General features: G+C 44.1%; 1 protein-coding gene across 1 annotated transcript in view; it reads right to left on the reverse strand.

Annotated features, from left to right (window-relative positions):
* mycbp2 (MYC binding protein 2) overlaps nucleotides 1-14,919 on the reverse strand; it is a 97,853-nt gene that overhangs the window by 47,924 nt on the left and 35,010 nt on the right. Inside the window, exons 15-33 of the mRNA XM_080753382.1 lie at nucleotides 14,698-14,902; nucleotides 14,457-14,602; nucleotides 13,143-13,229; nucleotides 12,629-12,733; nucleotides 10,138-10,257; nucleotides 9,489-9,570; nucleotides 9,245-9,362; nucleotides 8,506-8,864; nucleotides 7,614-7,786; nucleotides 6,355-6,480; nucleotides 5,750-5,877; nucleotides 5,311-5,402; nucleotides 4,889-5,023; nucleotides 4,493-4,576; nucleotides 4,176-4,272; nucleotides 3,879-4,071; nucleotides 3,071-3,345; nucleotides 731-952; nucleotides 139-330 (exon numbers count right to left, since the gene is read on the reverse strand). Of these exons, the coding sequence (XP_080609508.1) occupies nucleotides 139-330; nucleotides 731-952; nucleotides 3,071-3,345; nucleotides 3,879-4,071; nucleotides 4,176-4,272; nucleotides 4,493-4,576; nucleotides 4,889-5,023; nucleotides 5,311-5,402; nucleotides 5,750-5,877; nucleotides 6,355-6,480; nucleotides 7,614-7,786; nucleotides 8,506-8,864; nucleotides 9,245-9,362; nucleotides 9,489-9,570; nucleotides 10,138-10,257; nucleotides 12,629-12,733; nucleotides 13,143-13,229; nucleotides 14,457-14,602; nucleotides 14,698-14,902 (2,939 nt within the window). The remainder of the gene's footprint in view (nucleotides 1-138; nucleotides 331-730; nucleotides 953-3,070; nucleotides 3,346-3,878; nucleotides 4,072-4,175; nucleotides 4,273-4,492; nucleotides 4,577-4,888; nucleotides 5,024-5,310; nucleotides 5,403-5,749; nucleotides 5,878-6,354; nucleotides 6,481-7,613; nucleotides 7,787-8,505; nucleotides 8,865-9,244; nucleotides 9,363-9,488; nucleotides 9,571-10,137; nucleotides 10,258-12,628; nucleotides 12,734-13,142; nucleotides 13,230-14,456; nucleotides 14,603-14,697; nucleotides 14,903-14,919) is intronic.

Raw genomic sequence — 14,919 nt, forward strand, 5'->3', positions numbered from 1 at the left:
GGCATTTTAAAAGGAATAACCAAAAGTCATTTGGGGCCAATTCTGACAGCCTTAGTGTGTGTGCACTCTGTGTGTGTGTGTGTGTGTGTGTGTGTGTGTGTGCGTGTGTGTGTGTGTTCGATCAAAAAAGTAGCCAACCTCGGATCCCAGAGCAGAGGCAGTGAGCTCAGACACAATGGAGGCCAGCAGGCCGCAGGTATTGGAGACCAGGTGTGGAGAGAAGAGCTCCACCTCTTTCCTCAGGCTCTTCCTCACTGGAAGCACCACGATCACCAGCATCTTCTCCAGAACCTCCCGGAAACTGGTCATCCCCATCAGGTTCTCCTCCGTCTAGGCAGGCGTGGCAAAGGGGAGTGAAAAGTGTAAATCTCAGTTGTTGCAAGCTTTGACCAAACAACACCTTGTCATATCTCCAGGAATGCACTTTATAATCCACAGACACGAACAGGATTATAAATAAACCCCCTTTGCATAAAATATCTCTGACAGGGCATAAAACGCTTTTAACACCACACATCTTTCCTGGGCTTTCCACTGACAGCCTATCACTCTGCATTTAGAAGTGAGAATACCTGATGAGGAGTGTGTGTGTGTGTGTGTGTGTGTGTGTGTGTGTGTGTGTGTGTGTGTGTGTGTGTGTGTGTGTGTGTGTGTGTGTGTGTGTGTGCGTGCGTGTGTGTCTGTGTGTGTGCGTGTCTGTGTGCACGCGCGAAGGTGCCCATGCACTCACGTGGCTGAGCTTCTCCATGTGGGCCACCAGCAGAGGGAAGCGGTGAGCGAGGGCTGAGTCGTTTTCCGTGCTCACCTGCTTGACCAGCGAGCGCAGCAGAACCTCGCCGTCATAGGCGATGGGCAGGATGGAGGTCAGCTTGACCGAGGTGTTGCACAGGGCCGACATCACCGCCGCCAGCAGGCGGCTGCTGGAGGTGCGGAAGTTGGCCTCAGCGATGTCCTGCAGTACATGGGGGGAGGAGAGGTGAGAGAGAGAATTAGTCCCATCTGTAGGTGGAGATAGGACTCAAAAAATCTAATAATATCATATAAGATATATAATAATATTATGGACCAAAAGGAAGTATTTATATAATCATATGCCGCTAAGGTGTTTCGCCACAACTTGTCTTGTTTACACCAGTTTTAAAACTTTGTGTACTCAAAGCACACCAAAGGGAAAGTCAATATCCCAAGGCACACCTGTATTGATATCTGTGTAAAATAGCCTGTATAACAAGTTTTAAGGGATTATATTTTTTAAACACCGTATTTTCCGGACTATAAGGCGCACTTAAAAGCCTTTAATTTTCTCAAAAAACTACAGTGCGCCTTATAGTCCAGTGCGCCTTATATATGGATCATTCATTGACATTGACATTCCCTTTAGCACAGCTCCATCTGTTGGATGCGTAACGCAACGGTAGCGTCTATTATGTGCGCCTTATAGTCAGGTGCGCCTTATATATGAAAACAGTTTGAAAATAGACCATTCATTGACAGTGCGCCTTATAGTCAGGTGCGCCTTATAGTCCAGAAAATACTGTACTTAAAGGCATGACAAGACAAACTTTACACAAACTTCTGAAAAATATTACAAAGAAGCAGTAACAAAACAAGACTAGACACATCACAGAAAACCATAAAAACTATTAAAAAAATAAAAAGAAAGAAGAAATAGGAAAAAAAAGGAAAAGAAAATCAGATCAACAAAAAGGGCCAGTGCAACAGCGTCCATAATCTTTAAGGGGTTATAATTTGCCTTAGTGTTGGGAAATGAGGGTGCACAAAGTACTGATAATAAAAAATTATTCATAACGTTTTGGATAGTTGTATACTGCACATGCAGTAATAAAGTGCCATGTGCGCTGGTAAAAATCCCAAGGCACAGATTGACTTGACTCACGGCACCCTTTACATACAATTTACTGAAAATGTATTTCTAAAAAAAACAGAATCATTTAATTACTTACCCGTACATCTGTGGAACCGTATTGACACCTCGATAGAACATCTTTTGTTTCGTTTATCAAAATATGTCATTCATATTGAACACTTTTACACGTATAGGCCCAACACCAGTTGTATGCAACAGAAGAAACGACAACTACAAGACATGAGAGTCTACGGTGTGGCCTCCCTGTCTTAACCCATTTAGGCCTAGAAATTATTGACTGCTTTAACCAGTGAAAAATAGCAGATATACAAGCTCACAGCGCGGCACTCGCTTGTAGATCTGCTATTTTTGAAAAAGTCATGAAAATGTGTGCAAATCTTTGAATATATGTATTTTCAAAGCGAATGGTTGTAACTCAAATTTTGCTTCTGGGTGGTCCCTGGAACTAAATATTTTGAGATGGGGGTCCGTGGCCAAATACATATCATTTTGGGGGTCCTTCACATGAAAAGGTTTGAGAACCACTGACATGGTAGTCTCTCGAGAACAGACTAACTGAGCTCCAGTTAAGTGAAAAGGACCTTTTCTTTGACAATGGCTGGCCAGATTGCTGACATAGAAACATAGTTTTTTTCCAAAAATCTTAGAAGGATTCAAAAGACACTTATAGAATCGGGTCAAAATTCTAATGTTCACGATTTTTCAAAAATAGCAGATCTATATCTGCTATTTTTTTATATTTAAAGCATAAAATATTGCGTCATAATGTGTTCAGGCCTAAATGGTAAGTATAATCGCTGTTTATCACTAAGTGGTCTAATCAACCGCGAAAATGTGCTTCCGGTCTCCGCCGGATATGGTTTCCGTATCCGGTCGGGAGCGGAAACAGTGCACAGCTAACGCTAGCTTTCAGCTGTAAACAATGCTAGACGGAGCTCAGCGATGGAAGCGACTTTTTTCAGTGGGATTTTTTTGTTTGAAAGCTGTGATCGGTGTACACGCGGCTGGTGCATGATCCGTGCACAGATCGTGCACGAAGTGCCATGCACGTGCCCACGTTAAAAGGTAAGGCGGCCGTGGCAGTCAACCCCGAAAGTCAATGTTTTTTTTGTAGCAGTAAATGAGTTAATCTTTAGCTATCAATAGTAAGTATTGATAGTAAGTAATAGTAATGTGTCTGACCTGGTCCAGGCAGTTGAGCAGGTCACAGAGGCAGGCCCACTGCAGGGCCGGTGTGGGGTAAAAGGAGTGGAAGCAGGCGGTGAAGGTGTTGTGGCACTCCTGCAGGACGGCCTCCAGCAGGGTGAGTGGCTGCGACAGGTAGCCCTGGGGGTCGTTGTCCAGCTTGGTCAGGCAGTTGTCCATGCCCTCGGATAGGACTTTCTTCAGCAGGCTGCGTGTCTTGCCTACGCACTCTGCCAGCTTGCTGGACTCCTCCACCACAGCCTTGGTGCTGGCTGGAGACCAAATGAGAAAAGAGAGAAAGACAGCGAGGGACAGAGTGAGAGATTAGAATATAGTAGATTACAGTAGCTACTTGACACATATATCTTAACAATAATAATATTTTCAATCAAAGCAGTGTTAGTAAATCTGTGTTTATGTGGAAAACTCTTGAACAAAAGATTTTCTTTGCCTTTTATATCGTCGTTGTCGGGTGGAAACCTTGTATGTCCATAACATTCCTTTTTTGGTTATTTTTAAAACGATTTGAAATAGTGAAAATAGACGATCTACAAGCACACAACGCCTCGTTGTGTGCTTGTACATCTGCTATTTTCACTACTTTTGTGTGACACTTTTGTACGATGAAGCAGGGCTTTAATTTACGAAAAAACATTCAAATTTGAAACTTGGAGATACAAGGTTTCTGCCCGATAGCGATGTTATGTTATCTTACGTTTTGATTTATTTTGCATGGGAGAGTTGCAGATGAGGTTTTAAATATATATTTCCCCCTCCCCAGGAAGTAACTATTATGTATCCTTACCAGAGATGGGGAAGATCTCACAGATGTAGACCCTGAGCAGGCGGAGGCAGCAGGTGCCCACAAAGCGGAGTCTCTCCAGGTCCAGCAGGGTGGCTGTGTACTGGAACCCCTTCAGGCCTCGCAGCTCCTCCACCCCCAGGACCAGGGTGGTCCAGCTCCAGTGGAGAATACTCAACAGAGACTCAAAACACTCCTGCACATGCACAGAGAGAGAAAGGGAGATACTGTCATGGTGCTCTATAAAAATCCCTCATTGGCAATCCCACTGTGCAAATAAGTAAGACGGTCGGCACTCACCACTGAGACTGTGCGAGCGAACGAGCGCTTGAGTATGTGGACTGGTTCACTAGTCTGCTGTTTCCCTTTAGATGCATTGCCGTCATTTGATGGAAGCCTGGCGTTAAATGAACATAAATGTTAACCAGCAAATAGATTGCCTGTGGTTATCAACTAGCAAAACTAGCCAATCTACAAGGGAACAACTTGTTCCATCCTGTAGATCTGCTATTTAAAATCATTTAAATTGTTTTTTAAAATTTAGCCTAGAATGGCATGCCCATAAAAGGAACAGAGGTTGAACGCGGTTATTAAATATGAGATAACAAGATGCGTACCTGTACAGTAGCTGAGGTATTTGACCTGCATTAACATCAGTACCGTTGTTCGACTTCTTGGAGCTCTTGAACTGGAACACCACACTTGAGAAGGGGGAAAGACAAGACAATAAATCAAGCCTGAGCAAGTCCATTAAATACATCTGAACATCAAAACCAGAAGAAGAAAAGACACATTATATTGGTTTATGCAAGGGGTCTTCAACGTTTTCAGGCCAAGGACCTCTTAGCTGAGAGAGAGTTAGGGTTCAAGTGGTTAATATAAAAAAGTAGAAAAAAAAGGTTTCTATCACACAAAGATTTGGAGGACTCCCTGTAGTAACTCAGAGGACCCCCTAGGGGTCCCGGACCCCCTGTTGAAGACCCCTGGTTTATACGGTATGTCCACTGTGTTACCCGTCATCAGTAGTGATGGTAGCCTGTCCATGGGAACCACAGTCGCTGCTGGGACCAGACACTCTGGCCCATGCCACGTACCACCAGCCTAGCTGCAACAGGACCGGCTCATCAAACATCATGGCATATTTCTCCCTAAGACAACAGAACAGATGCATGGTCAAATATCACGTCAACGTCACATCATAACCTCTGTGTGCCAAGCTTTACTACCAAAAACAGAAGGGAAAAATTAAAAGCCTACAGATTTTAAAGTACCAGATCTAAATACTTAAAGATGGGAAATATTCGCTACTTTTGCGCAACCTCTGTACGGCGAAGTAGGGCATTACTTAGAAAACAAAAACAAAACAAAAAAATATATAAGACATTTCTGCCAGACAGCAAGGGAGAGGCTGATATTGTAGTGTACAATGCTGTACCTGGCAGCACAGTCATAGGCCAGCACGTCAGTCTCCGCCAGTAGATCCCCATCCGTCTCGTGATCTCCTCCGTCAGGCCCCAGCTCAAACAGCTAGAGGGGCAACAATAACGGTCAACAAATGCTGCCGCAAATATTGGCCTAATGCAGAGCTCTCACAACACAAACGGCAGTCTTATATCGACAAAAACAACATAACAAAAAAAGCACACATTTTGCATTTTGAGTATGAAATACCTCAAGACAGCAGGAACTATTGCTATGAAAGTTCTTAAGCGCAATACATGCTCCTTCTGATGTCCGAATGTTGAGATAACTAGATTTTTTAAAACTCTTTATTTCTCAACATTTTCCATTTTTTTAAAACTACATGGTCCTTCCCGACATCGGAAAGGACCATGCATTGACCGTAAAGATCCACGTCAGGAAGGACTGCTCACCTTGATCTTGGCAGTGTATTCACCTCGACCCCCAAACAGTCCCAGCCCACCCAGCAGGATGTCTGCATCTGCACAGAAGCGGATGGCCTCCACAGAGTGGGCCGAGTAACCCCAGCCACCACCGTGACCTGGAGCCACACACACACACACACACACACACACACACACACACACACGCACACGCACACAGAATGTAGCTGCATCATTTGTCTATTGAGAATTTCATCTTGGTAAAGTTACATTGTACCATGGAAAGCTATTCTGAACGTAGACAGCGCCAGCTAGCATAGAGCCCGTCTAGAACTGTAAAACTGTATCATGAAACCACACGCACTAACACACCGTTTTCATATCCACTGAATTCTCTATAGACCACAAGCTCAGATATGCAAAAGCGAATTGATCCCAATGCATAAGGGCGGATATCGCAAAAAAAATGTAATTCTCTGCAATTTAGAGCATTTTATGGCGATAAATTACATCATATACAGTATCGTCCCATCCCTAGTATACACGATGTAAAACATCACAAAACGTCAAATGTAATCTAATCACGTTTCAGTGTATTTCCCAATTGCAGTACACCACAGATGGCGTCTACTCACTTTCGAAGCGGTTGACCACGCTGTAGTCTTCCTTGGAATAGACTTTCATTACAGCTTGCGTCTCCTCTTCTGCACTGGCAACACCCATCTTCAACTCCTGCATGGCCGCCAGTGTATCCAGGCAACCTAATCACAGACACACGCAAGTATACTTCCTCTACATGACTGTATACATTAAGTATTACTCATCATTACTATTTAGGATGCATGTTGCAGTATTCACATTTTACTTTGAAAAAAGGTTAAAGGTGATACACCATGCATTTAAAAAGTATTTATGTCATATTGTTTATGTCCCAAAAACGTTTTTCAAAAGGTTTGAGGCTAAATTACCACTCCTGAATAGAGAGCCTCTCTCATTTTGAATGGCTCTCAGAGCATTTTCCAGCTGCAGTACCACCTTTGGCCTGAACTGCGCTACCCCCCCCCCCCCCCCCCCCCCAAATGTTTTTGAAAAAAAAAAAAAAGTTTTTGAAAAAAAAAAAAGAATTAAAAAAAGAAAAAAGAAATTAAAAAAATATATATATATGTTTTTGAAAAAAAAAACGGCCGATGATGACGTCATCATCGGCAGCAAATCTGGATAGCCTGTTTTGAGAACCCGTGGGATACTTTTAACCTTCGCCTTCTCAAAACCAGAGAAAGACACAACGGTCAGAAATGGGCCTTTGTGAGGATAGAAGGTGCTAGTGGGACCCCAAAAAAGGTTTTAAAATAGGAAAAGTGAAATTTCATGGTGTATCACCTTTAACACAATGCCTGCCAAGGGTTAAAAAAAATCTATCTTAGTACTGCCCGGCTTTTTACAAAAAATTAAAATGAAAATAAAAAAAAAATTAAACATTTTTTGAAAAAAAATAAGCTCTCAGAAGATGTCCATTGCCCCCTTGCAGTTGGCAGAAAAATATAATCAACCCCAAGAAAAATCTATTTTTAGATTAACACACACAAACAATTACAGCATGTGGATGGTGGCCATTTTGGCAGCCATCTTGAAGAAGGTGTGCAGAAAGCTGATTACATGAATAACATTTTTATAATTTTTTATCAGCATCACAGGCTGCCCAAAGAGCTGTGAACACATTGCTGTCTCATATATTAGTGAACAGTGCCCCCCAGTGGCCAAAAACGGTAGAACGTACAGTAACGTGTAAGGCGGTAGATAGCTGGGCAAAATAGAACGTTTATAAACGTGTAAGGCGGCAGATGTGTTAATGGAAACATATTGGAAGATTTAGTTGGAGAGACAGGTTCATTACCCAGGATGTGCAGGGCTCCATGAGAGCGTGTGGTGGTGGCATGGGAGCCGGAGGGCAGCGCCAACTCTGGGCTGAGGACGCTACAGCGATCCTGGAGGTCTGTGGCGGACGGCACCCTGGCGTCGGCTATCACTGCGTTGTAGCACCACATCTCCCTGGAGGCTGGCAAGAACCTAGAGACAGCGACACAGGTGGCATGGTTAAGTGGGTAAAAAATGGTATAAAATACACAGACCATTATGTTTGTACGCAATCTTGTTATAGCTTGAAAACCAAGGGTGTATCAAGTCATTATCGATTTATCAACCCTTTGATAAATCCTTACACCAGGGGTGGGCAACTTTGATGATGGCGAGGGCCACAATATTTCCACCTTCACTCCAGAGGGCCACATTGCATATTGCTACGTCCTACTTTGTCATTCTAGTATCTCATACAAAAGAAGCAAAAATAGCAGATCCGCAAGCTCAAAACGCATCGCGCTGCGATGCGTTTTGAGCTTGTAGATCGGCTATTTTTGTTTCTTTTGAAATGGAATCCTGAATTATGTTTTGTTATTTTTTAATTGGAACCCTGAAATGTAACATTTTGATTTAATTCAAACACATTTAGTTATATATTCATGTTGACTCTATGAACCTAAATACAAATACCCACATTGGACATAAAAAATATATATATTTGAATACTACTATACTAGTCATTAAGCTACTAATATAGACTGACGGAATTAAAGCAGGTCATGTTTGGAATTGTAACAGCTGAAACCAATAATATATCAGTATTCCGGTATTAACCTGCGGGCCGCATCAAGTGGAGGTGGGGGCCACATGTGGCCCCCGGGCCGCCAGTTGCCCATGTATGCCTTACACTATTACAGTAGTTGACGTACCTCCATATGACATCGTAGACAGGGTCAAGACACAGGCCAAAGCCCTGAAGGTCCTCCTGCTCAGAATCATTGAAGGTGCGGCAGCTCCCGTCCATCTTGTTGATGAGCAAGCATTTGAAGGGAGGGGGCTCAGAGGCCGAGGTGGGCACCAGGCCTATGATGTGTTTACTGGCAAAGATCTCTGATGTGGCGAGGACATGCGAGTTTATGAGGGCCTCGTCGATCCTAAGGAAGGTCTGGTCTCCACTGGCGCCAATCCAGGTGGCCTTTCGGCCGTATTTGGCACCGATGTTCGGCATTGGGGAGGGCTTGGCGTTCCAGTAGGGCATGTCTAGGATGGGTCTGCCCAGCTGTCCTTTCTGCAACACAAACAGATGCGTTCAAGAACACTATGTGGCCAATTACATTGCAGAAGCTAACTACGCAGATATGGATCACACAGAAATCTAGAAAAACTCGGGTCAAACGGCACGGGGCACACCACCATTGTAAAAACATACAAAAATGCTACTGCGGTGGTGGAAAAAGTACTCAAATGTTTTACTCAAGTATAAGTATCAATACTGCAATGTAGAAATACTCCGGAATTCAAAAGGTACTTGAGTAAAGTACGAAAGTATTGGCATCAAAATATACTTAAAAGTATAAAAAGTAAAAGAACAAAATGTTTGAAAATAGCAGATCTACAAGCTTAGTTACTTTACACCACTGCGCTACTGAAAACCCTCATAATCCCTACCGAGAAGCTGCCGAAGGTGAAGACCTGTCCATCCATGAGGAGCACGGCTGTGTGGTTACTGCCAGCAGTTACCTGGACACTGGGGCCTGGGAGGGCCTGCACCAAAGTGGGAGAGCCCCTACGTCCACAAAAACAGCAATTCAGGCATGGTTTGGATAAGTATACATGTGTGTACCCATGCATACTGTATACTGTACATGTACAGGTATATGCATGTGTCATCTAATCCAAGCAGGTTACTTACCTGGAGTTGACATCTCCATGTCCAAGCTGCCCGTGTTGACCATAGCCAAATGTGTAGACGTCACCATTCTCCATCAGTACCACTAAAGGAGGCAGAGTCCCATAAATAAACAGAACATTTTTTTAAACGGAAACATGTTTTGGTAATTTATAATTCCCTTTACGGTAAAGCCAAAAACTTGTAACCAATTTGGTTTCTTTGAAAAAGAATCCCTGAAGTGATAATTCTAATCCATGTGAAGTGGTCCCGTCCTATACTTAAAGGGGATGACCACCCATTTTCAATATTGAACTATGTCATTAATATACCTTAGAGGAGTTGTGTGGAAATAAAAAAAAGGTTACCCCTCTTCTGTGTTGCCTAGAACTGGAGGATTGATTTTGGGTTTTGTATTGTAAATCACAATGTGATGACATCACACATTGTACTTTACAAAACAAACCCCAAAATCAATCCTCCAGTTCAAGGCAACACAGAAGAGGGGGAACGTTTTCTTTTTTATTTCCACACAACTCCTCTAAGGTATATTAATGACATAGTTCAATATTGAAAATGGGTGGTCTTCCCCTTTAAACACCACAGTGGAAGACATAAACAAGTAGAAGAGGAAGTGGCTAACAGGAAGTGGATTTGAGGAGGTCAACCTTACCGGAGTGGTGAAACCCGCAGCTGACCTGCACGGCTCGCATCTCGCAGTCAAACCTCACAGCCCCCGGAGGATAGGTGGTGATTTTGCTGGCGTCCTTTTCTCCTCGCTCACTGCTTCCGTCTACAAGGCAAACATCAAGTCAGTACATGGCAGCGTGGCACAGGTGCGAGATGGGAGAGAGAGAGAGTAATAAACAGATGAAAGAGAAGAGCAGAAGAGAAAGAAGAATGTCTCTGCACACTGTACAGTCAGTCCTGGGGGGGGGGGGGGAGGAGAAGAGAGAGCTGGAAGGAGTGGGACCAACAAAGAATAGCAGGAAGATGGGAGAGCATGCCAAAAAAAGACGAGGGAAGCAAAACGTCTAAAACAGAAAGGCTTTAGACAACCAGCACCGTGTCACTCGTGTGTTAAAATATTTAGCGCAAAAATCCTTTCCTCTGTTGATTTTAAAACAGATTTTCCAACTACTGTATGTTGAATCTGGTTAGGCGCAATTTCACATGATGGATGAGTAACAATGAGGAAGAGGGACTCTGGTTGAACCCAAGCCCTGTTTTCAGAGGTCATGGTGATGGTGTGTGAGGAGAGTGGAGGTAGAGGCAGGCCCATGCATTGCTACTCATACAGTGTCTCTGAACACCCCTTTTGGGCCATGGACCAGCTCACATCAGTGACTTACTTAACTCTCAAATACCTGGAACGCGCCCGAGTCGCGTTAGATTTGAACCACTTTAACCACTATTGTATGCTTTAACTATTGAAAAATAGCAGATCTACAAGCTCACAGCGCGGCTGCGAGCTTGTAGATCTGCTATTTTTGAAAAATCGTGAAAATGTGTGCAAGTCTTTGAATATCTTTGACCCGATCTTTGACCCGACTTCTAAATCCTTCTTCTAAATCCTGTTGTTCTCAAACTTTTTCATGTCAAGGACCCCCAAAATTACAGGTATTTGGCCGCGGACCCCTATCTCAAAATATGTTGTTCCAGGGACCACGCAGAAGCAAATATTTGAGTTACAAACGTTCGCTTTTAAATAGATATATTCAAAGACTTGCAAAGAAATATCATGATTTTTCAAAAATAGCAGATCTACAAGCTCGCAGCGCCGCTGTGAGCTTGTATATCTGCTATTTTTCAATTGTTAAAGCGGTCAATAATCCTAGGCCTAAATGGGTTAAGACTTGATGAGTTGATATACTCATACTACTTGGTTCAATTACTGTGAGTTGACCCTTTATTCATAAAAGCACAGAAAGACTAGAGGTTTGCTGGTCCGTGACCCAAGAATCTGAAGAGGAGGGCTGAAGATCCAGCTCTTGGACATGATCTCGATCAGTAATGGTGAACTGCCTTTAACTGACAAACTAAGGGCTCTCTTAATTTTTTCCTTGGTGACATTACAATGGGGAATACCTCCGTATCCCTATGCTATCAAGTGGCAGGGTGGGAGTATGTGGAACACCGGTTCCCGTTTCTCTATAGTGCGGTAGCACCACTGAAATGGCCTTTTCAGCAGCAGAATTTCAGATATCCTCATAATTTCTGTCCTTACATTAAATACTTAACTCCCATGGAAGAATCATCATTTATCAAAGCAGTACAGCATCAATCCCAAAGTGACACTAGGAAGGAAACCGGTGCAGCTCTTAAATCTATTTCATTGTTTCCAGATATAACTGTTACACAATGGAAAAAAGCCAACGTCTATTTATATACGTCTATATATTTTCTGGAAGTGGTTTCAAATGAGTCGTGTTCGATTAATTCCTCACATCCTAAAGTAGCTCAAACTACACTCCTGTCAGACGTGTTCCATTGTCATTTACCAAAAGCCTGTTTCCCCTCAATGCACAATGATGTATCTGCTTTTAATCCAGCAGAGCATACCAGAAAACTGAGAAATCATTAATTTAGCTTACTGGTTATGTTAGATTTATCTTTTTTTCCCCTCCATTTTCTCTCCAGCTTATTTGTTGCCAATTGCCAATTGTGTACCCCCCCCCTGTTGGTCTGGGGAGCATGTAGACTACCATGTATCTCCCGATAAACATGGAGTCACCAGCCAGTTCTTTTCACCAACAGCGAGGAGTTTCACCGGGAGAGATTAATGTGTGGAGATTTCATGCTAGACTCCATTTCTGTTCAAATGAAATATAATAGTGAATACAGCACACTAAACAAGTCGCATTGAAATGCACAACAACATAAAGAAATCCCTCACACTGAAGAGATCTGTCTTAACCTGGGCCTGTAGACTCATCCTATTTCCCCATCGCTCTGCATCGGTCCAGAGTGAGTCTATCCTGCCTACATACAGTACATGCTACACTGTTCTTTACCATAAGATGTGGTAAAGACAGCAGAAGCTTCTTGTCTCCAGAGAGTGAGAGAGAGGAGGTGGGCGGGACAACCACATTTGGGAGGTGAGTCAGAGGGGTGGGGAGAGGTGTCTTTGCACCCGTTGAGTTAGATAGTTAAGACCATAGTACCTTTGTGCTTGTCCCGTTTATGCCTTAGGGCCTGAAGGGGTCTTATTCTGGCTAGGGCCTGCTCACGCTGGTTCATAAATATGGGGCCAGGGAAAACAAGGGGGCCTGGGGGAGAAAGAAACCTTCACATGCATGCACAAGGCTCACAAATGGGAGAGAACACAATGTCAATACTACACAACACAACAACATTACACGCGCACACACTGCAAAATTATGAAAAACACAAAAGCAAGAGGGAAGTCACCAAGGCACAACATCCAAAACTCAAGGCAGGACCCAAGGGTGGAGATTTATCACATGCTAACTGGAGAACATATACGATGGCATTTTGTTGTCTCAGCCTTTGTCGGTTACCTTTTCCTTCCCCCTCGCTGTCCCCAAATTCTCCTTGAGGGTACGTCCCAATTCTACCAATTATCCACAATCTCTTCTATCATAGCAAAAAACCAACACAGGCACATAGTCCTCAACACTTTCCCCACTGCTCTGTTTCTCTCGTCTCTCCCCGTACCTCTGCCCTCCTCCAGCCTGTGCCGGCGGTTGATCCTCTGTCGCTTCTCCTCCTGCCGGATCTGGATGTGCTCTTCAATATTCACTCCTGGAGGGGGAGGGACAGGGACAGCTGAAACACAAAGGGCCCCAGGTAGAGGGAGGCAGCCCAGACAGGATGCAGCAAGAGGAGAGACGGAAGGTGGGGGGGGCAGAGCGGAATAGGACAAGACACACACAAATGAATGATGGGCAGACATGATGAAGGAGCGATGACTCTGTACAACATGAGGTCGAAAACCAAGCATGAGGAAGTGCACCATGTGTACAATATACTGCATCAAAGCAAAATGTAAAAGTGGCATGCTTGCATGGACCAGAATAATACATACAGCCAGTTTTAAGGTCTTAGCGTTTTAATATCGCCGTTGTATACCATTCGATCAAGCCTCGGCTGTTAATAGTTGCTAGGAGACTAAATAACCCGTAAACAAAACATTGATTCCCCGTCCGGTCCCATTTAACTGCAGAAGAAGAAATGCGCTTTCCACGAGTTCTAGGTTTTTCACAGCCTCACATGGCCCCGCCTGCATGAATTTGAGTGCAGCCCGAGCCGAGCTGAATCAACACGGAAGCCATTTCACTTCTCACTCACACACACACACACAACAGTAAGGGTGCAGAATGCTCCGCAACGAATCGGAGCACACACACGGCAGTGTGAACGTGCGCGATTGTCCTCCAAAAACACGGTAAAAACACAAAAAACGCTGGCACAGAAGTGGATATACGTGCTAAAACGAAGATCTCCGTTTAAGGCATGAAAAGTGTTAATGTTGATGAAGATATTGCACAGACACAATATGTTGATTTGTGAGTGTAGAATACATACTACACTTAATTAATAGTTAGTGTTAATTGTATGTTATTAATGTGACTGGCTTGTTTGTCTGTGTTTTAGTCAAGTCACTCCTGCAAACTTAGCAAATCAGGATGGAATAAGAGAGGTTCTGCTCTGGCATCGAGGGAGTGTGTGTGCACAGTTTCAGGCCGATAGATCGGGCCAATGGTGCCGGAGATTAGCTGTTCAAAGACGGACAGACGGACGGACGGACAGTCAGACAGGGGGCAAAAAAAGTCTCTGCCGTGCTTTCGGCCTGGCGGAGACAATTGGGTTTATACTTTTTCTGGCCCAGTGTTTTCAGCAGCAACAACAACAATGCAGCAATGTAAAGTGAGTGAAGATGCCAGAAGTAATGGAGGCAAGAAATCAGGCTAAAAAACATTGGGGAAGACAAGGTCTCGCAAGGAAGTGAACAGCGTGAGAATACTGTACCTAGCAGCAGGTCCAATGGAATCATCTCTTTCACAGCATCAAAGATGCCTCTCTGTCTGGCCTCTTGGCCGTCCAGCTCCCTTGCACAGGCCTTGCAACAGCCACACGCTGAGCAGCCCGACTCCCCGGACCCACAGCCACAGATACTGGTAGAGGATGAGAGAGTCATACCGGTGATGTGCAACATAGGATACACAAAAAACTCACAGATTAAAGCAAACGACAACTGTGTGCGACTTACCCTCCTGGCACTCTGTCTGGTCGGCCACTGCTGACACAGCTGGCCCCGTAGCCGGTACAGTCGCCACATACGGTGCACACCATGCACTGGTCCAGCTTCCACTTGTGCATTCCAGGCTGGCACATCATGCTCTTCTCCTCCTTCTCCTCCAGCTCGTCTTCCAGGTCCTCATCCATGGCTGTGGCCATGCTCTCCACGCCAAATGCTGCCATGCGATGTGAA

Source organism: Nannobrachium achirus (genome assembly GCF_963921795.1).
Source record: "Nannobrachium achirus genome assembly, chromosome: 22".
Taxonomy (NCBI): Eukaryota; Metazoa; Chordata; class Actinopteri; order Myctophiformes; family Myctophidae; genus Nannobrachium; species Nannobrachium achirus.